This window comes from Bombina bombina, chromosome 3 (genome assembly GCF_027579735.1).
Source record: "Bombina bombina isolate aBomBom1 chromosome 3, aBomBom1.pri, whole genome shotgun sequence".
NCBI lineage: Eukaryota > Metazoa > Chordata > Amphibia > Anura > Bombinatoridae > Bombina > Bombina bombina.
In genome coordinates this window covers 479,931,732-479,952,724 of record NC_069501.1, presented here as the reverse complement: position 1 = coordinate 479,952,724, position 20,993 = coordinate 479,931,732, and the positions used below count along the sequence as shown (strand labels likewise).

Sequence of the window (20,993 nt, the reverse complement as noted above, 5' to 3'; positions counted from 1 at the left end):
TAATTACCTGGCTTAGACCATTCCCTAGAAATCATGTTAGAGACCGCATGAGGAATAGGAAAAACTTGAGGGAGTTTAACAACAGTCCTAAAAACTGAATTTAATCGATTACAAGGTTTATCATCAGAAATCTTAGGGTCTCTAGCCCCTAAAGTAAGACCTTAAAAATATATATATATGTTCAAGTTTAAAAATCAAAAAAAGGAAATATCAGGTTGAACATCAGATGAAGATTCCTCGTTACCAGAGTAAAACTTCACCTGCCTTCATAGTAGAAGGTGAATTTTGAACTGACATTGTAGGCTTGTTTGAAGACGGAAGAGCCTCCAGCAGAAACTGCTGTCTTTTTCATACTGGGTGAAACATCATTAACATTCTCCTGTAATGAACAAACAGAAGGAGGAATAATACTCAAAGAAGCAGCATTAGGTTGGTCTGATTGCATTAATAAATTTAAACATTAGTCACATAAATGAGCTGGAGCAGGTACCTCAGCTCTTTTACAATAAGCACACCTAATAACAGTAGCAAGGTGTTCAGAAGGATCGGCTTCTAGGGTAGATTTAGGAACAGAGTCAGACAGCTCCATTAATGCATTTGACAAAGTAAAGCAATAAACACTATAACCCCCTTAAAAAAGCTCTTGAGGAATGTAAATATCTTACCCCGTAAGTAGCTTTTAATATAAATACTTACAGGTACAATGTGCGCAAAGACGAACAGCAAAACAAAGCAGGAGACATTAACAACACATCCAAAGGAGAGAAAATGCTCTAGAAAAATGTGCAAAAAAATCTGACAGCTAAAAAAAGTATTTAACGCACCAAAACCAGACGTGCAAATAACCGAAAGTTACGTTAGCTAACCCGACATGCTTTAACCAGCTTAAGTGCAAAAATAATTAAAACACACTAAAGGAATATGCGCTAACCAGACAAGAGTAAACCCGGCATGTGCAACCCTGACGCCAAACCCTGAAGGCCGACGCACAAAAATTAAAACTAAGCACGCAAAACAGCAAGGGGAATAATGTAAAGGATTATGACCCAGGGTAATATATATTAGCAAATATATATGTATGTATATATATATATATACACATATATATATATATATATATATATACATATATATATATATCATAAGTGCCCATAACAGAACTTAAAACTTATACTTACCAAGACACTTTTCCACCAGCAAATAAGCATCAGACAGCCAGACCAGTACTGAAACATATCAGCAGAGATTTATGAAATAGGAGTTTATAGTAGATCCATGGGGGGGGGGGGGGGGGGGCAAAAGACAAGTCCCTACAACCAATTATGGAAAATTTATGATAAATTTCCCATGAGGTGAAAAAAGAATCACAAATCATACCCCAAATTCATCCCCCTGACAAGCATTGTACACTGAGGGGAAACGGGGCCACAATATAGACTGAAAACCCCTGTCTCTGAAGAATCAAATGAACATCTTCATTTTGGGAGGGGTTTTATAGGGCTCTTGAGGTTTCGGAATCTTTGCCTCCTCCTAGTGGTAAGGAAGAGTAATTCCCAGGAGTAATGGATCGTAGACTCTCACCACCTATATGAATGAAATCTGATAAACTGAACTATTTTGAGTATTTGAAGTTCAGAACAGTCTTGGAAATCCTTTTATTTGAAAACAAGATTTATTCTTACTAATAAAATCATTATTTTGCTCAAACTTGTATCAGTGATATTACCAGTTGCTAGTACAGTATTACATAAGGATAGCATAGGAGTAAAAAAATTGTCCTCCGTCAGGCAAGATCCACAAACAAGTGTATGAGATGGTCATTTAATACATCATTACTGTGAGAGAAAAAAAACAATCAGTAAGTTAAAAACAGAATTTAAGTTTACCTGATAAATTACTTTCTCCAACGGTGTGTCCGGTCCACGGCGTCATCCTTACTTGTGGGATATTCTCTTCCCCAACAGGAAATGGCAAAGAGCCCAGCAAAGCTGGTCACATGATCCCTCCTAGGCTCCGCCTACCCCAGTCATTCGACCGACGTTAAGGAGGAATATTTGCATAGGAGAAACCATATGGTACCGTGGTGACTGTAGTTAAAGAAAATAAATTATCAGACCTGATTAAAAAAACCAGGGCGGGCCGTGGACCGGACACACCGTTGGAGAAAGTAATTTATCAGGTAAACATAAATTCTGTTTTCTCCAACATAGGTGTGTCCGGTCCACGGCGTCATCCTTACTTGTGGGAACCAATACCAAAGCTTTAGGACACGGATGAAGGGAGGGAGCAAATCAGGTCACCTAAATGGAAGGCACCACGGTTTGCAAAACCTTTCTCCCAAAAATAGCCTCAGAAGAAGCAAAAGTATCAAACTTGTAAAATTTGGTAAAAGTGTGCAGTGAAGACCAAGTCGCTGCCCTACATATCTGATCAACAGAAGCCTCGTTCTTGAAGGCCCATGTGGAAGCCACAGCCCTAGTGGAATGAGCTGTGATTCTTTCGGGAGGCTGCCGTCCGGCAGTCTCGTAAGCCAATCTGATGATGCTTTTAATCCAAAAAGAGAGAGAGGTAGAAGTTGCTTTTTGACCTCTCCTTTTACCGGAATAAACAACAAACAAGGAAGATGTTTGTCTAAAATCCTTTGTAGCTTCTAAATAGAATTTTAGAGCGCGAACAACATCCAAATTGTGCAACAAACGTTCCTTCTTTGAAACTGGTTTCGGACACAGAGAAGGTACGATAATCTCCTGGTTAATGTTTTTGTTAGAAACAACTTTTGGAAGAAAACCAGGTTTAGTACGTAAAACCACCTTATCTGCATGGAACACCAGATAAGGAGGAGAACACTGCAGAGCAGATAATTCTGAAACTCTTCTAGCAGAAGAAATTGCAACTAAAAACAAAACTTTCCAAGATAATAACTTAATATCAACGGAATGTAAGGGTTCAAACGGAACCCCCTGAAGAACTGAAAGAACTAAATTGAGACTCCAAGGAGGAGTCAAAGGTTTGTAAACAGGCTTAATTCTAACCAGAGCCTGAACAAAGGCTTGAACATCTGGCACAGCTGCCAGCTTTTTGTGAAGTAACACAGACAAGGCAGAAATCTGTCCCTTCAGGGAACTTGCAGATAATCCTTTTTCCAATCCTTCTTGAAGGAAGGATAGAATCTTAGGAATCTTAACCTTGTCCCAAGGGAATCCTTTAGATTCACACCAACAGATATATTTTTTCCAAATTTTGTGGTAAATCTTTCTAGTTACAGGCTTTCTGGCCTGAACAAGAGTATCGATAACAGAATCTGAGAACCCTCGCTTCGATAAGATCAAGCGTTCAATCTCCAAGCAGTCAGCTGGAGTGAAACCAGGTTCGGATGTTCGAACGGACCCTGAACAAGAAGGTCTCGTCTCAAAGGTAGCTTCCAAGGTGGAGCCGATGACATATTCACCAGATCTGCATACCAAGTCCTGCGTGGCCACGCAGGAGCTATCAAGATCACCGACGCCCTCTCCTGATTGATCCTGGCTACCAGCCTGGGGATGAGAGGAAACGGCGGGAACACATAAGCTAGTTTGAAGGTCCAAGGTGCTACTAGTGCATCCACTAGAGCCGCCTTGGGATCCCTGGATCTGGACCCGTAGCAAGGAACTTTGAAGTTCTGACGAGAGGCCATCAGATCCATGTCTGGAATGCCCCACAGCTGAGTGACTTGGGCAAAGATTTCCGGATGGAGTTCCCACTCCCCCGGATGCAATGTCTGACGACTCAGAAAATCCGCTTCCCAATTTTCCACTCCTGAGGATGTGGATAGCGGACAGGTGGCAGGAGTGAGACTCCGCCCATAGAATGATTTTGGTCACTTCTTCCATCGCTAGGGAACTCCTTGTTCCCCCCTGATGGTTGATGTACGCAACAGTTGTCATGTTGTCTGATTGAAACCGTATGAACTTGGCCCTCGCTAGCTGAGGCCAAGCCTTGAGAGCATTGAATATCGCTCTCAGTTCCAGAATATTTATCGGTAGAAGAGATTCTTCCCGAGACCAAAGACCCTGAGCTTTCAGGGATCCCCAGACCGCGCCCCAGCCCATCAGACTGGCGTCGGTCGTGACAATGACCCACTCTGGTCTGCGGAATGTCATCCCTTGTGACAGGTTGTCCAGGGACAGCCACCAACGGAGTGAGTCTCTGGTCCTCTGATTTACTTGTATCTTCGGAGACAAGTCTGTATAATCCCCATTCCACTGACTGAGCATGCACAGTTGTAATGGTCTTAGATGAATGCGCGCAAAAGGAACTATGTCCATTGCCGCTACCATCAACCCGATCACTTCCATGCACTGAGCTATGGAAGGAAGAGGAACGGAATGAAGTATCCGACAAGAGTCTAGAAGCTTTGTTTTTCTGGCCTCTGTCAGAAATATCCTCATTTCTAAGGAGTCTATTATTGTTCCCAAGAAGGGAACCCTTGTTGACGGAGATAGAGAACTCTTTTCCACGTTCACTTTCCATCCGTGAGATCTGAGAAAGGCCAGGACTATGTCCGTGTGAGCCTTTGCTTGAGGAAGGGACGACGCTTGAATCAGAATGTCGTCCAAATAAGGTACTACAGCAATGCCCCTTGGTCTTAGCACAGCTAGAAGGGACCCTAGTACCTTTGTGAAAATCCTTGGAGCAGTGGCTAATCCGAAAGGAAGCGCCACGAACTGGTAATGCTTGTCCAGGAATGCGAACCTTAGGAACCGATGATGTTCCTTGTGGATAGGAATATGTAGATACGCATCCTTTAAATCCACCGTGGTCATGAATTGACCTTCCTGGATGGAAGGAAGAATAGTTCGAATGGTTTCCATCTTGAACGATGGAACCTTGAGAAACTTGTTTAAGATCTTGAGATCTAAGATTGGTCTGAACGTTCCCTCTTTTTTGGGAACTATGAACAGATTGGAGTAGAACCCCATCCCTTGTTCTCTTAATGGAACAGGATGAATCACTCCCATTTTTAACAGGTCTTCTACACAATGTAAGAATGCCTGTCTTTTTATGTGGTCTGAAGACAACTGAGACCTGTGGAACCTCCCCCTTGGGGGAAGCCCCTTGAATTCCAGAAGATAACCTTGGGAGACTATTTCTAGCGCCCAAGGATCCAGAACATCTCTTGCCCAAGCCTGAGCGAAGAGAGAGAGTCTGCCCCCCACCAGATCCGGTCCCGGATCGGGGGCCAACATTTCATGCTGTCTTGGTAGCAGTGGCAGGTTTCTTGGCCTGCTTTCCCTTGTTCCAGCCTTGCATTGGTCTCCAAGCAGGCTTGGCTTGAGAAGTATTACCCTCTTGCTTAGAGGACGTAGCACTTTGGGCTGGTCCGTTTCTACGAAAGGGACGAAAATTAGGTTTATTTTTTGCCTTGAAAGGCCGATCCTGAGGAAGGGCGTGGCCCTTACCCCCAGTGATATCAGAGATAATCTCTTTCAAGTCAGGGCCAAACAGCGTTTTCCCCTTGAAAGGAATGTTAAGTAGCTTGTTCTTGGAAGACGCATCAGCCGACCAAGATTTCAACCAAAGCGCTCTGCGCGCCACAATAGCAAACCCAGAATTCTTAGCCGCTAACCTAGCCAATTGCAAAGTGGCGTCTAGGGTGAAAGAATTAGCCAATTTGAGAGCATTGATTCTGTCCATAATCTCCTCATAAGGAGGAGAATCACTATCGACCGCCTTTATCAGCTCATCGAACCAGAAACATGCGGCTGTAGCGACAGGGACAACGCATGAAATTGGTTGTAGAAGGTAACCCTGCTGAACAAACATCTTTTTAAGCAAACCTTCTAATTTTTTATCCATAGGATCTTTGAAAGCACAACTATCCTCTATGGGTATAGTGGTGCGTTTGTTTAAAGTGGAAACCGCTCCCTCGACCTTGGGGACTGTCTGCCATAAGTCCTTTCTGGGGTCGACCATAGGAAACAATTTTTTAAATATGGGGGGAGGGACGAAAGGAATACCGGGCCTTTCCCATTCTTTATTAACAATGTCCGCCACCCGCTTGGGTATAGGAAAAGCTTCTGGGAGCCCCGGCACCTCTAGGAACTTGTCCATTTTACATAGTTTCTCTGGGATGACCAACTTGTCACAATCATCCAGAGTGGATAATACCTCCTTAAGCAGAATGCGGAGATGTTCCAACTTAAATTTAAATGTAATCACATCAGGTTCAGCATGTTGAGAAATGTTCCCTGAATCAGTAATTTCTCCCTCAGACAAAACCTCCCTGGCCCCATCAGACTGGGTTAGGGGCCCTTCAGAAACATTATTATCAGCGTCGTCATGCTCTTCAGTATCTAAAACAGAGCAGTCGCGCTTACGCTGATAAGTGTTCATTTTGGCTAAAATGTTTTTGACAGAATTATCCATTACAGCCGTTAATTGTTGCATAGTAAGGAGTATTGGCGCGCTAGATGTACTAGGGGCCTCCTGAGTGGGCAAGACTCGTGTAGACGAAGGAGGGAATGATGCAGTACCATGCTTACTCCCCTCACTTGAGGAATCATCTTGGGCATCATTGTCATTGTCACATAAATCACATTTATTTAAATGAATAGGAATTCTGGCTTCCCCACATTCAGAACACAGTCTATCTGGTAGTTCAGACATGTTAAACAGGCATAAACTTGATAACAAAGTACAAAAAACGTTTTAAAATAAAACCGTTACTGTCACTTTAAATTTTAAACTGAACACACTTTATTACTGCAATTGCGAAAAAACATGAAGGAATTGTTCAAAATTCACCAAATTTTCACCACAGTGTCTTAAAGCCTTAAAAGTATTGCACACCAAATTTGGAAGCTTTAACCCTTAAAATAACGGAACCGGAGCCGTTTTGAACTTTAACCCCTTTACAGTCCCTGGTATCTGCTTTGCTGAGACCCAACCAAGCCCAAAGGGGAATACGATACCAAATGACGCCTTCAGAAAGTCTTTTCTAAGTATCAGAGCTCCTCTCACATGCGACTGCATGCCATGCCTCTCAAAAACAAGTGCGCAACACCGGCGCGAAAATGAGGCTCTGCCTATGCTTTGGGAAAGCCCCTAAAGAATAAGGTGTCTAAAACAGTGCCTGCCGATATTATTATATCAAAATACCCAAATAAAATGATTCCTCAAGGCTAAATATGTGTTAATAATGAATCGATTTAGCCCAGAAAAAGTCTACAGTCTTAATAAGCCCTTGTGAAGCCCTTATTTACGATCGTAATAAACATGGCTTACCGGATCCCATAGGGAAAATGACAGCTTCCAGCATTACATCGTCTTGTTAGAATGTGTCATACCTCAAGCAGCAAGAGACTGCTCACTGTTCCCCCAACTGAAGTTAATTGCTCTCAACAGTCCTGTGTGGAACAGCCATGGATTTTAGTGACGGTTGCTAAAATCATTTTCCTCATACAAACAGAAATCTTCATCTCTTTTCTGTTTCTGAGTAAATAGTACATACCAGCACTATTTCAAAATAACAAACTCTTGATTGAATAATAAAAACTACAGTTAAACACTAAAAAACTCTAAGCCATCTCCGTGGAGATGTTGCCTGTACAACGGCAAAGAGAATGACTGGGGTAGGCGGAGCCTAGGAGGGATCATGTGACCAGCTTTGCTGGGCTCTTTGCCATTTCCTGTTGGGGAAGAGAATATCCCACAAGTAAGGATGACGCCGTGGACCGGACACACCTATGTTGGAGAAATCTTGTTTTCCTCATGCCTGTAACAATCTATGAATGTGTGAAGTCTGTTCAATGTATGCCTATTAATTATGCTTTATTTATGTATGGATTTATTTAATGAATAGCAGGAGCTCATATTTCTCACAGATTTGCCTTTATGTTTCTTAATATGACTGACTGACTGACTGACTGATATAGATATCCCACTAAAGGCCAAAAAAATGTAACTAAAAACTATCCCTAGAAGACCTTCACTAGTGTCTGAGTGAGTAAATGCCATTGTGATTATGGACACAAGACACCCATGTATATAGTCAGTCAGTAATGAAAGGAGTCATAGATAACTTCTAAAAATTATATACTAATTGGAGGATTGAAGAAATGACTGAAATCTAAAGTTCAATATCACAAAGTGCAAAATTATGGATTAAGCAAGAAAAATCTAAAAGTTAATTACAAACTCAATTACACTTTTCTGACTTACAAAAGAGGAACGGGATGTGTGATTTGAAATTTGGTAGACAATGCAGTAATGCAGAGAGTAAGGCCATTAGAATGCTTGGTTGCATAAGTAGAGGTATTTGAATCAGGAATAGGTTCTTATGCTACTTTATAGATTAGTAGTTAGGCCTCATCTTGAGTATTGTTAGCAGTTCTGGAGTATCTGCAGAAGGATATAAATAAACTGTAATCTGTTCAAAATGGGAGGGGACAAAATGAACAGTAGAGTCTAAAGAGCTAAGAATAATGGACCATAGAAAAGGATAAAAAACAAATAATGTATGTGGCAAGATAGGGAGGAGTGTTATACACATAAAAAGGTGGGCTTTAAAGTTTCTGTTCATTTCCCTTAAAGTGGGGCTTAATCTTCTCTGGTGAATACTACTATTAGGGTAAAGTAAAATATGAATACTGAAAAAAATTCTATAGGTCATTTTAAAAAACTTACCAGGTTCTTTTATTATCAAAGAACAGAACAAGGAAGAGTTGTTGGCCCACAGCCTCTAGGTGTCTCTGTTCTCCTAACTTCAAGACATCCAGAGGTGGTACAGGAATGGGAATTCCATTGTGTAGCAAACCTTCCCTCGGCATTTTTGGGTCAATTATCTAAAAAAGATAGATAGTAGATAAGTTGTTACTTTCATTTTACCATACTGCCAACAGCACTATTTTTCCCTGCCACTGTTTCTCTTCCAAAATCAATTATCACTTACCAAAGCTGGATAAGATGGATAGCCACGACACTTGGCCCAGACCAGCTGAAGTGGTTCCAGTTCCATGGAGCCATTGTAAGACATCAGGAGACTTCCTGTAGATGTAGAAAGAGGGCAGAAAAATGACTAAAGTTAGGCAGGAATAGTAACAATAGAGAAAAGGATGAAAAATATACAGAGATTGGAAGAAATTCTGGGGGGAAAAAACACAAGAAAAGTAAAGTAATTTTTATTTTTGTGATTAGCAGGATGAACTAAGTTTTTGGATATTAAAATGTGCTATGACATTAGAAACATAATTTCAAATAAAACATAATATTTTAAACTCTGTAAAATGTGTAATAATATTTTACTTGGGTATCACATGTCAACAATATAAACCATATAAATTCTTCTCTCACAGAAGTAACAAATTCACCAAGACCAGACCTGCCTCTGGGCTACTGTAAAGACGGAAGAATGTTCCTTTTTCATATTTAATAGTCATCTCTCTCGTCAAGGACAGGTTTGTAGAAACAATCCTACTAGTACTTGAAGCTACATTGGGCAATATTTATCAATCTGTTATGAACCTGTCCGCATTAGATCACAGATTGCGGGGCACATTTGTTACTCATATTTAACATTGCATTGGGGTGATGGAGTAGGACTGGTCAATCACCCCAATCAAATGAATCTGGGGTGATTTTCATCCGACAACTCCAAATTGGCGAGGAAGTTTATGAATCAGCGTTTTAAATTGCTGCTTTATAAATATCAGTTACAGGCTCAAATGAGTGAGCCTGTAACGATCAGGGCATTTGCCTCTTGATCAAACTTGCCCATTATATTGTTTTTAGGCATGAGGTCTATAAGCATCACCCCTCTTCTAACCAAGTTTTACTCTTGATTAGTAAAATGGTTAAGTGCAATCCTCTTTGAACTTTATTGTTTAAATCAGTTTGTTCTGCAACATTTTTATTTGTTCTTGTTCCAAAAATGATCACGTGTTATTGAGTATGTGTTGAATAAAAAAAAAAGGGGGGGAGAGGGGCAGAGCTAACACTTGAGCTGGTCGAACGCACATTACTTGAGCTCCGGGAATAATATATGTTTATTAGCCGAATAATGCTACTATATGCTAAATAGTGAGACCCTAATATCGACCCATAACCCAAGAAAGATAGTGATGGTGCCTCTGTACCTTAGCGACTCCTGCATTGCTGTATAACTGAAATCTCCTTACTACACACTTGCGGACTTACCCTCCACACTGAGAAGAAATAGCGCATTAACAACGTGCCTAGACCTTTCACTTTATATGATCTCCCCTCGCGAACATGGAGAGGGAATCCCTGAAAGCAGTCATTTGTCTACAAGACGAACACTTTGAACAACTTCACGATTGCTGGGCAGAGGAGTGGAGCAAGCTGTCCACATGTAGTATGCTGGGAGTGAATGGAGCACAGGCAGAGGAGATAGCTGCTGACAGGGAAAACACTGCAGAGGTACCTGCAAATTTGCAGGAAAAAGTGGAAAATAAAACCTATAGTATAGCCCAAGACCATGCTGAACAGAGCAGGAGGCCGACAACTGAGTTGGCTCTACGAGAAGGAGACCTAGCGGAACTAGCAACCCTTTGGAAGTGAGAGGGATTATACCAGAGGCCTTTTTGGATCAGCTTGAGTCATGCCAGGACATTAAGGCGGTACAACCTGAGCTGAAACCAACGCCTGAGACGCTCAAGTCTACTAAGTTCAGACGGCAATGGGAGATTCTTTTTCTAGCAACACTAGAAGGTCAGATGTACTGGTTTACTCCCAAGGCCCCCTTCAGACTCATCATGTTTGGCAATACAAATACCATAACCTGGCGAGATGATGTGGGTTACTGACTGACTCCCAATATGGGACTTTCAAGACCTATATATGTATAACCTAACTATATCTGTACCCAATTGTGTGAGCTATGCAATAAGGCTTTAATATGTGTCTGCTACTTTAGTTTACACCCTTGGCCATTGCATTATATATATATATATATATATATATATATATATATATACATATATATATATATATATATATATATATATATATACATATATATATATATATATATATATATATATATTTGGCCTATAAAGCCTTTAGAAGTTTATCACTATGGATCTCTATAATATATTATAGCTGTAGATTAGAGAATTTGTTTAGAGCTTCCATACATGTGACTATGTTTATGCAAATTTTTCTAGATAAAACGGTTTACTTCAGATTTCCCTACACTAATGTTTGAGTATGTTGTTGTGATAGGATCCGTTAAACGTTTATAATCTGGTAAACACTGTATACTTCCCATTATACATGCTCTAATTTAGTCACTTATCTATTAAGTCAAAAAGATTAATATGCCTAACATAGATGGTCACTGTTTATTTGACTTGTGTTTGGACAAAATACATACGCCTAGATTTAGAGTTTTGTCGGTAAAGACCCGCGGTGCTAACACTCCTTTTTTTTCCAGTGCACCCTTAAGACAACGCTGGTATTACGAGTTGTCTGAATGGCTGCGTTAGCCTCAGAAAAGGGAGCATTGAGCATAATTTAGCTCCACTTCAACCCTCAATACCGCGGTAAGCTGGAAAAACGTGCTCGTGCACGATTTCCCCATAGGAAACAATGGAGCTGAGCTGGCTGAAAAAAACCTAACACCTGCAAAAAAGCAGCGTTCAGCTCCTAACGCAGCCCCATTGTTTCCTATGGGGAAACACTTTCTAAGTCTACACCTAACACCCTAACATGAACCCTGAGTCTAAACACCCCTAACCTTACACTTATTAAGCCCTAATCTGCCGCCCCCGCTATCGCCGATACCCACATTATATTATTAACCCCTAATCTGCCGCTCCGGACACCGCCACAACCTACATTATAGCTATGAACCCCTAATCTGCTGCCCCTAACATCGCCAACACCTATATTATATTTATTACCCCCTAATCTGCCCCCCCAATGTCTCCGCCACCTACCTACACTTATTAACCCCTAATCTGCCTACCAGACCTCTCCGCCACTATAATAAATGTATTAACCCCTAAACCGCCGCACTCCCGCCTCGCAAACACTATAATTGTATTAACCCCTAATCTGCCCTCCCTAACATCGCCGCCACCTAACTACAATTATTAACCCCTAATCTCCCGCCCCCAACGTCGCCGCTAATATAATAAAGTTATTAACCCCTAAACCTAAGTCTAACCCTAACCCCCCCCCCCAACTTAAATATCATTTAAATTAATCTAAATAAATTTACTATAATTAAATAAATTATTCCTATTTAAAACTAAATACTTACCTATACAATAAACCCTAATATAGCTACAATATAACTAATAGTTACCTTGTAGCTATTTTAGGATTTATATTTATTTTACAGGCAACTTTGTATTTATTTTAACTAGGTACAATAGCTATTGAATAGTTCATAACTATTTAATAGCTACCTAGTTAAAATAATTACAAAATTACCTGTAAAATAAATCCTAACCTAAGTTACAAATACACCTAACACTACACTATCAATAAATTAATTAAATAAATTACCTACAATTAGCTAAACTAAAATACAATTAAATAAACTAATCTATAATAAAAAAAAAAAAACCACTAAATTGCAGAAAATAAAAAAAATACAAGAAGTTTAAACTAATTACACCTAATTTAAGCCCCCTAATAAAATAAAAAAGCCCCCCAAAATAATAAAATGTCCTACCCTATTCTAAGTTACAAAGTAATCAGCTCTTTTACCAGCCCTTAAAAGGGCTTTTTGCGGGGCATTGCCCCAAAGTAATAAGCTCTTTTACCTGTAAAAAAAAATACAACCCCCCCAACATTAAAACCCAACACCCACATACCCCTACTCTAACCCACCCAAACCCCACTTAAATAAACCTAACACTAACCCCCTGAAGATCTCCCTAACTTGAGTCGTCTTCACCCAAGCGGAGCAAGAAGAGGTCCTCCATCCGGTAGAAGTCTTCATCCAAGCGGCGTCTTCTATCTTCATCCATCCGGAGCGGAGCCATCTTCCATACAGCCGACGCGGAGCCATCCTCTTCAACCGACAAACTAACGATGAATGACGGTTCCTTTAAGGGACGTCATCCAAGATGGCGTCCCTCGAATTCCGATTGGCTGATAGGATTCCGCGTCTGCTTTATGGAAGATGGCTCCGCTCCGCTCCGGATGGATGAAGATAGAAGACGCCGCTTGGATGAAGACTTCTACCGGATGGAGGACCTCTTCTTGCCCCGCTTGGATGAAGACTTCTACCGGATGGAGGACCTCTTCTTGCCCCGCTTGGATGAAGACTTCTACCGGATGGAGGACCTCTTCTTGCTCCGCTTGGATGAAGAATTCGGCTCGGCTGGGTGAAGACGACTCAAGGTAGGGAGATCTTCAGGGGGTTAGTGTAAGGTTTATTTAAGGGGGGTTTGGGTGGGTTAGAGTAGGGGTATGTGGGTGGTGGGTTTTAATGTTGGGGGGGTTGTATTTTTTTTACATGTAAAAGAGCTGATTACTTTGGGGCAATGCCCCGCAAAAAGCCCTTTTAAGGGCTGGTAAAAGAGCTGATTACTAAAACTCTTAACTACTGACTTTTTTTGACGGTAGGAGTCTTGCCGGTAGAGGCTCTACCGCTCACTTCTTCCAAGACTCGTAATACCAGCATTAGGCAAATCCCATAGAAAAGATAGGATATGCAATTAACAAAAGGGGATCTGCGGTAGCCTCAAGTCGCGGAAAGAAAGTGAGCGGTAGACCCTTTCCTGCCTGACTCTAAATACCAGCGGGCGTTAAAAAGCAGCGTTAGGACCCCTTAACGCTGCTTTTGACGGCTAACGCCAAACTCTAAATCTAGGCGATAGTTAGGCAAGTTTTATTAAGCCTAGTCTTTCTTTATTTCTATGAGGGATATGTTTGTCTGTTTTACTGAACTAAATGTGATATACCATATGTTTACTCACGGTAGAAATATATAGTTGGATGAGGGCTCCGCTGTCAGTGGCCGGGCCAGAGGAGCCTGTTACTTATTATGGTTGCTTTCACATTGGCAGCTACATACTCTACTACTAATACTGTAGCTCCTTCACTCAGCTAAAATTAATATAGTTTATTATAATTTGCAGTTAGGGCCAGGTACATGTAACTTTTTATAGCCATTGCATCGCACACCTAGGTGTTTCTATATGTCCTTTACCTCAATTGACCCGAAGTAGGGTAAAAGTAAATATAATAATTAGTGGGTTCCTTTATGCCTACATAAAAGGGATACTAAACCCAAATGTTTTCTTTAATGATTCAGATAGAACATGCAATTTTAAGCAGCTTTCTAATTTACTTCTATTACCAATTTTTCTTCGTTCTCTTGCTATCTTTATTTGAAAAAGCATTAATAAAAGCTTTGGAGACGGCCCATTTTAGGTTGAGAACTTGGGTTGCTCTTGCTGATTGAATGACTAAATGCAGGCACCAATCAGCAAGCCCAATCCAGGATACTGAACAAAAAGAAGGCCGGCTCCAAAGCTTTCATTCCTGCCTTTTCAAATAAACAGCTAGATTACGAGTTGGTTTTAACGCTAAAAAAATGGTAATTGCAGCGTTAAAACCCGAACACGTAAAAATTATGTTTTTTCATGGGACTTCCATAGCGCTGCCATTACGAGTGTTGCGGTGAGGCTAAAAAGCTTGCGTTGCAGCCTATACGGCCAAGATCCGTTTCTCAATCTGAGAGCAGTAGTTATTAGTTTTACGCTACAAAGCTGTTACATAAAACTCATAACTAAACTGCTGCAAAGTACACTAAACACCCATAAACTACCTATTAACCCCTAAACCGAGGCCCTCCCACATCGCAAACACTATAATAAATTTATTAACCCCTATTCCGCCTCTCCCCAACATTGCTGCCACTATACTAGTTATTAACCCTTTAACTGCCGCCCTCCCGCATCGCAAACACTATTTAATTATTATTAACCCCTAATCTGCCGTCTACACACATCACCCCCACTATACTAAAGTTATTAACCCCTAATTCCGCTGCCACTATACTAAACCGCAAGCCACCCACATCGCAATAAACCAATTTAACCTAGCAACCCCTAAACTTAATACCCCCTAACTTTAAAATAATTAAATTAGAGCTAAATTAAAGTTACAATTATTAACTAAATAATACCTATTTAAAACTAAATTCATACTTACCTGTATTTTTTGTTTCACAGGTAAGTTTGTATTAATTTTAACTAGGTAGACTAGTTAGTATTATTCCTATTCTAATACCCTTTTAAAAAAATAAAATAACCACCCCAAAATAAAAAAGTCTAATCTAAAATAAACTACCAAGCGCCCTTAAAAGGGCCTTTTGTAGGGCATTGTCCTAAAGTTAACAGCTCTTTTGTTACAAAACAAAACAAACACCCCCTAACAGTATACAAACCCCCACCCCCCAAACCCACAAAATAAAACTTAAAGGGACAGTCTACAACAGAATTGTTATTGTTTTAAAAGATAGATAATCCCTTTATTACCCATTCCCCAGTTTTGCATAACCAACACAGTTATAATAATATACTTTTAACCTCTGTGATTATCTTGTATCTAAGCCTCTGCAAACTGCCCCTTTATTTCAGTTCTTTTGACAGACTTGTAGTTTAGCCAATCACTGCCTGCTCCCAGATAACTTCACGTGCACAGTGTTATCTATATGAAATACGTGAACTAACACCCTCTAGTGGTGAAAAACTGTTCAAATGCATTCCGAAAAGAGGTGGGCTTCAAAGTCTAAGAAATTAGCATATGAACCTCCTAGATTAAGCTTTCAACTAAGAATACCAAGATAACAAAGCAAAATTGGTGATAAAAGTAAATTGGAAAATTGTTTAAAACTACATGCTCTATCTGAATCATGAAAGTTTATTTTGGCCTAGACTGTCCCTTTAAGTAAAACCTAATCTACCCATTGCCCTGAAAAGGGTATTTGTATGGGCTTTGCCCTGGCATTTAGCTCCTTTTCCTGCCCTTTAAAGGGCATTCTTTTAGGAAACGCCCAAGCCCTAATCTAAAATTAAATCCCACCCCAAAACAAAAAAAAATACATTACACAAAATCACAAATTATCAAAAATAATAAAAATTATTCCTATTCGAATACCCATTTAAAAAAAAAAAAAAAAACCTAATCTAGAATAAACTACCAATAGCCCTTAAAAGGGCCTTTTGTAGGGCATTGCCCTAAGTTAAACAGCTCTTTTACCTGAAAAAAATACAAAAACCCACTAACATTACAAAACCCCACCCCCCAAACCCACAAAATAAAAAAAACTATCTAAAAAAAAAACTAAGATAACCATTGCCCTGAAAAGGGCATTTAGCTCTTAAGAATTGCCCATCCCTAAACTATCTTTATCCAGGAGCGAAGTCCTCATCCAGGCGGCGAGAGGACTTCATCCAGACGGCCTCTTCTATCTTCATCAGGGCGGCGCGGAGCAGGTCCATCCTGAAGACATCCCGCACGGAGCATCCTCTTCATACAGTCATCGTCGTACACTGAATCTTCAATGCAAGGTACGCGATTCAAGATGGCGTCTCTTGCATTCCTATTGGCTGATTTGATTTTGGAAATTCAAACCAGCCAAAAGGATGAGAGCTACTGAAATCCTATTGGCTGTTCAAAACAGCCAATAGGATGAGAGCTTCTGAAATTCTATTAGCTGTTCAAATAAAAATAAAACCTAAGCTAGCTACAATATAACTATTAGTTGTATTGTAGCTAGCTTAGGTTTTATTTCACAGGTAAGTATGTATTTAGGTATTATATAGTTAATAATTGTAAGTTTAATTTAGCTCTATTTTAATTATGTTAAAGTTAGGGGGCGTTAGGTTTACGTTTAATTTAGGTTGTTGCGATGTGGGGGGCTGGCGGTTTAGGGGTTAATAGGTTTATTTAGTGGTAGTGATGTGGGAGGCCAGAGGTTTAGGGGTGAATAACTTTATTTAGTTGCGGGGATGTCGAGGAGCAGAGGAATAGGGGTAAATAGATTAATTATCATGTGGGGGAGATGCTGGGAGCGGCAGATTAGGGGTTAATAACATTATGTAGGTGTCAGCGATGTCGAGGGCAGCAGATTAGGGGTGTTTAGACGTGGGGTTTATGTCAGGGTGTTAGGTTTAAATGTAACTTTTTTTTCCCCATAGACATCAATGGGGCTGAGTTACAGAGTTTTTCTTTCCACGATCTCAGGTGTTAAGACTTTTTTCTGACCCGCTCTCCCCATTGATGTCTATAGGGAAAGCGTGCACGAGCACGTCAAAACAGCGCTTGAATTGTATGTGGTATGGAGCTTAAAACTACCATATCGCACTAACAAGCTGGCTGTTTTGTTGTGTTCGTTTATTTCCCTATAGCGCGCATAACTCCTAATCTAGGTGAAAGATAGCAAGAGAATGAAGAAAAATTGATAATAGGAGTAAATGAGAAAGTTGCTTAAAATCGCATGCTCTATCTGAATAATGAAAGAAAGAAAAAACAAAATTTATGCTTACCTGATACATTTATTTATTTCTTGACACAGTGAGTCCACAGATCATCATCAATTACTGTTGGGAATATCACTCCTGGCCAGCAGGAGGAGGCAAAGAGCACCACAACCAAGCTGTTAAATATCACTTCCTACCCACAATCCCCCAGTCATTCGATCAAAGGAAAGGAGAGAAAGGAAGTAACACAAGGTGCAGGGGTGTCTGAGGTTTATATAAACAACCCTGTCTGAAAAATACAGGGTGGGCCGTGGACTCACCGTGTCAAGAAATAAATAAATTTATCAAGTAAGCATAAATTTTGTTTTCTTTATAATGACACGGTGAGTCCACAAATCATCATCAATTACTGTTGGGAATCAATACCCAAGCTAGAGGACACAGATGATATGGGAGGGCAAGACAGGTAACCTAAACAGCAGGTACCACTGCCAGAAGAACCTTTCTCCCAAAAGAAACCTCAGCCGAGGCAAAAGTATTAATTATATAAAATTTGCTCAAAACAGACCTCATTCCTGGAGGCCCAAGAAAAGGATACCACCCTGGTGGAATGAGTTGTAAATCTCACAAGAGGCTGAAGTTCAGCAGTCTCATCGCCAAAAATGGCAGAAACCAACTGACCTTAGCCTTTTTCAGAAAGCAAACAATCAAGGCAGAAGACTGATGAAAGACCTTGTAGCCTGCAAATAGAACTTAAAGGCTTACACAAAGTCTAAGTTGTGAAATAAACGTTCCTTTAGAAAAGAAGGATTAGTACAGAGAGAAGGAAAAAAAATCTTCCTGATATATTCCAGTCCGAAACCAACTTAGGACAAAACCAAACTAAGCACGGAGAACTGCTTTATCTGATTAAAAAAGATAAGGAGAAAAACACTGCAAACTGAGAGAACAGAACTCTCTGAGCAGAAGAATAGCCGCTAAAAACAACACCTTCCAAGATAATAACTGAATATCTACGGAATGCATAGGCTCAAACAGAGCCTGATGTAAAGAAATTAGAACAAAATTGACATCCCAGTGGGGCAACTGATATAAAAACAGGCCTGATGCTGACCAGAGCCTGACAAAAGATAATACCTCCAGCACGCCCACCTGACGCTTGTGCAGCAGATGGAAATCTGACTCTTGAGGTACTGACAGATAACCCCTTCTCAAGGCCATGCTGAGGAAAGGATATAATCCTTGGAAACCCCCTTTAAGAATGCTTTATGTATCTATTGGGTACTTGAAAAGCATGGTTAATCACTCGAAAGGGTCTCAAGACACTGCTCATCTTATCGACCCCCGGAAGGAAAGAAGGCTGAGTGGCCCTCGCCGGGGTCGAACCTGCAACCCTTGGGATGCTTCAGAGCTTAGCCACAGTGCCTTAGCATGCTGAGCTATCTGACCGGCTTTAATATCTTATGGTAAATCCCACTAGACATAGGCTAACAAGCATGAACCATGGACTCAATAACCGATTGAAAATTCCACACTTGTTAAGCGTTCAATCTCCAAGCAGACAGCTTTGGAGAACAAAATTCTGATGAAGGAAGGGCCCTGAGCACTCTCCTGCTTAATCCAAGTAGAAGACCAAGACCAACACAGGGATTCCAACACAACTTTCCGCTTGCAAGGTAAGCAAGGTAGCCACCCAGCTACCCTGGCACCTCGACGACTCACAGAAGTAGAGCAAACGGTGGAAAACGGACATACCAACGTGAAATTCCAAGGAACTGCTAGAGCATCTATCAGAAAGACTTGAGGGTCTCTTGACCTCGAACCACACTATGGAGGCTCAGAGTCCTGCCGAGACGTTATCAGATCCCCCAATTGGTTGACAACCTGGAGAACACTTCTCCGATGGAGTTCCCACTCCCAGGTATGAAGAATCTGTCGGCTCAAAAGAATCACTCCCAATTGTCCCTGGGATGTGGAAGGTAGATAGACAATCTCTGTGAGCCTCCGCCCACAGAACGATCCGAGCCACCTCTTACAAAGCAAAGGAATTCCAGGATCCACCCTGGAGGAGGAAAGTCCACCGAGGACAATTTGTTTGAGAGAAACCGCAATTGTCAACTGAGGATTGAAAATCGCTCTCCACTCCAAGATGAGTGACTCCTAACGATCCAGGGTCCCTGCGCCGTTAACGAGTCCCAGATCTACCCCCCAGCTCAGCAGGAAAGCGTCCGTGGACACATAACCCAGGAATGTCTCCAGAAGGCACGCCCTGAGACAAATACTCCAGAGAAACCACAACAAGAGAGAGACTCTTGAGGACTGATCTAGATCTATTAACTGAGACAGATCCGGAAATACTCCATACTGTGGAAATTAGCCAAAGTCCTACTGAGAGGAAAATTTAACTGCAGCTAAAACTCAACTCTCACCCAACCGGGTGTAAGAAATAACTATCTACTGGACCACTACAAACTGTGGTGGCCAAACAGAAAGGAGAACAGGAAACATCCTTGATTTCTTAGATAGAGAATCTACAAAGGTCCCCAGCAAACCATCCTAGAAGATGTAGTTAGGGGAATCATACCATTTCTCATCCATGGGAAAGAAATTGGACCAGACCTCGAGAAAAAAAACATAATTTATGCTTACCTGATAAATTTATTTCTCTTGTAGCGTATCCAGTCCACGGATCATCCATTACTTGTGGGATATTCTCCTTCCCAACAGGAAGTTGCAAGAGGATCACCCACAGCAGAGCTGCTATATAGCTCCTCCCCTCACTGCCATATCCAGTCATTCGACTGAAACAAGCCGAGAAAGGAGACACCATAGGGTGCAGTGGTGACTGTAGTTTAATTAAAATTTAGACCTGCCTGAAAAGGACAGGGCGGGCCGTGGACTGGATACACTACAAGAGAAACAGAATTTATGTTTACCTGATAAATTTCTTTCTCCAACGGTGTGTCCGGTCCACGGCGTCATCCTTACTTGTGGGATATTCTCCTCCCCAACAGGAAATGGCAAAGAGCCCAGCAAAGCTGGTCACATGATCCCTCCTATGCTCCGCCTACCCCAGTCATTCGACCGACGTTAAGGAGGAATATTTGCATAGGAGAAACCATATGGTACCGTGGTGACTGTAGTTAAAGAAAATAAATTATCAGACCTGATTAAAAAAACCAGGGCGGGCCGTGGACCGGACACACCGTTGGAGAAAGAAATTTATCAGGTAAACATAAATTCTGTTTTCTCCAACATAGGTGTGTCCGGTCCACGGCGTCATCCTTACTTGTGGGAACCAATACCAAAGCTTTAGGACACGGATGAAGGGAGGGAGCAAATCAGGTCACCTAAATGGAAGGCACCACGGCTTGCAAAACCCTTCTCCCAAAAATAGCCTCAGAAGAAGCAAAAGTATCAAACTTGTAAAATTTGGAAAAAGTGTGCAGTGAAGACCAAGTCGCTGCCCTACATATCTGATCAACAGAAGCCTCGTTCTTGAAGGCCCATGTGGAAGCCACAGCCCTAGTGGAGTGAGCTGTGATTCTT

At 41.1% G+C, this 20,993-nt stretch overlaps 1 protein-coding gene across 3 annotated transcripts in view; it reads right to left on the bottom strand.

The window, feature by feature from the left end:
* Positions 1 to 20,993, bottom strand: part of BRPF3 (bromodomain and PHD finger containing 3) — a 222,169-nt gene that overhangs the window by 24,553 nt on the left and 176,623 nt on the right. For all 3 annotated transcript variants that reach the window (XM_053706812.1, XM_053706811.1, XM_053706814.1), the window contains 2 exons: positions 8,930 to 9,024; positions 8,665 to 8,822 (listed from right to left, as the gene is read on the bottom strand). In XM_053706812.1, coding sequence (XP_053562787.1) covers positions 8,665 to 8,822; positions 8,930 to 9,024 — 253 coding nt within the window. The remainder of the gene's footprint in view (positions 1 to 8,664; positions 8,823 to 8,929; positions 9,025 to 20,993) is intronic.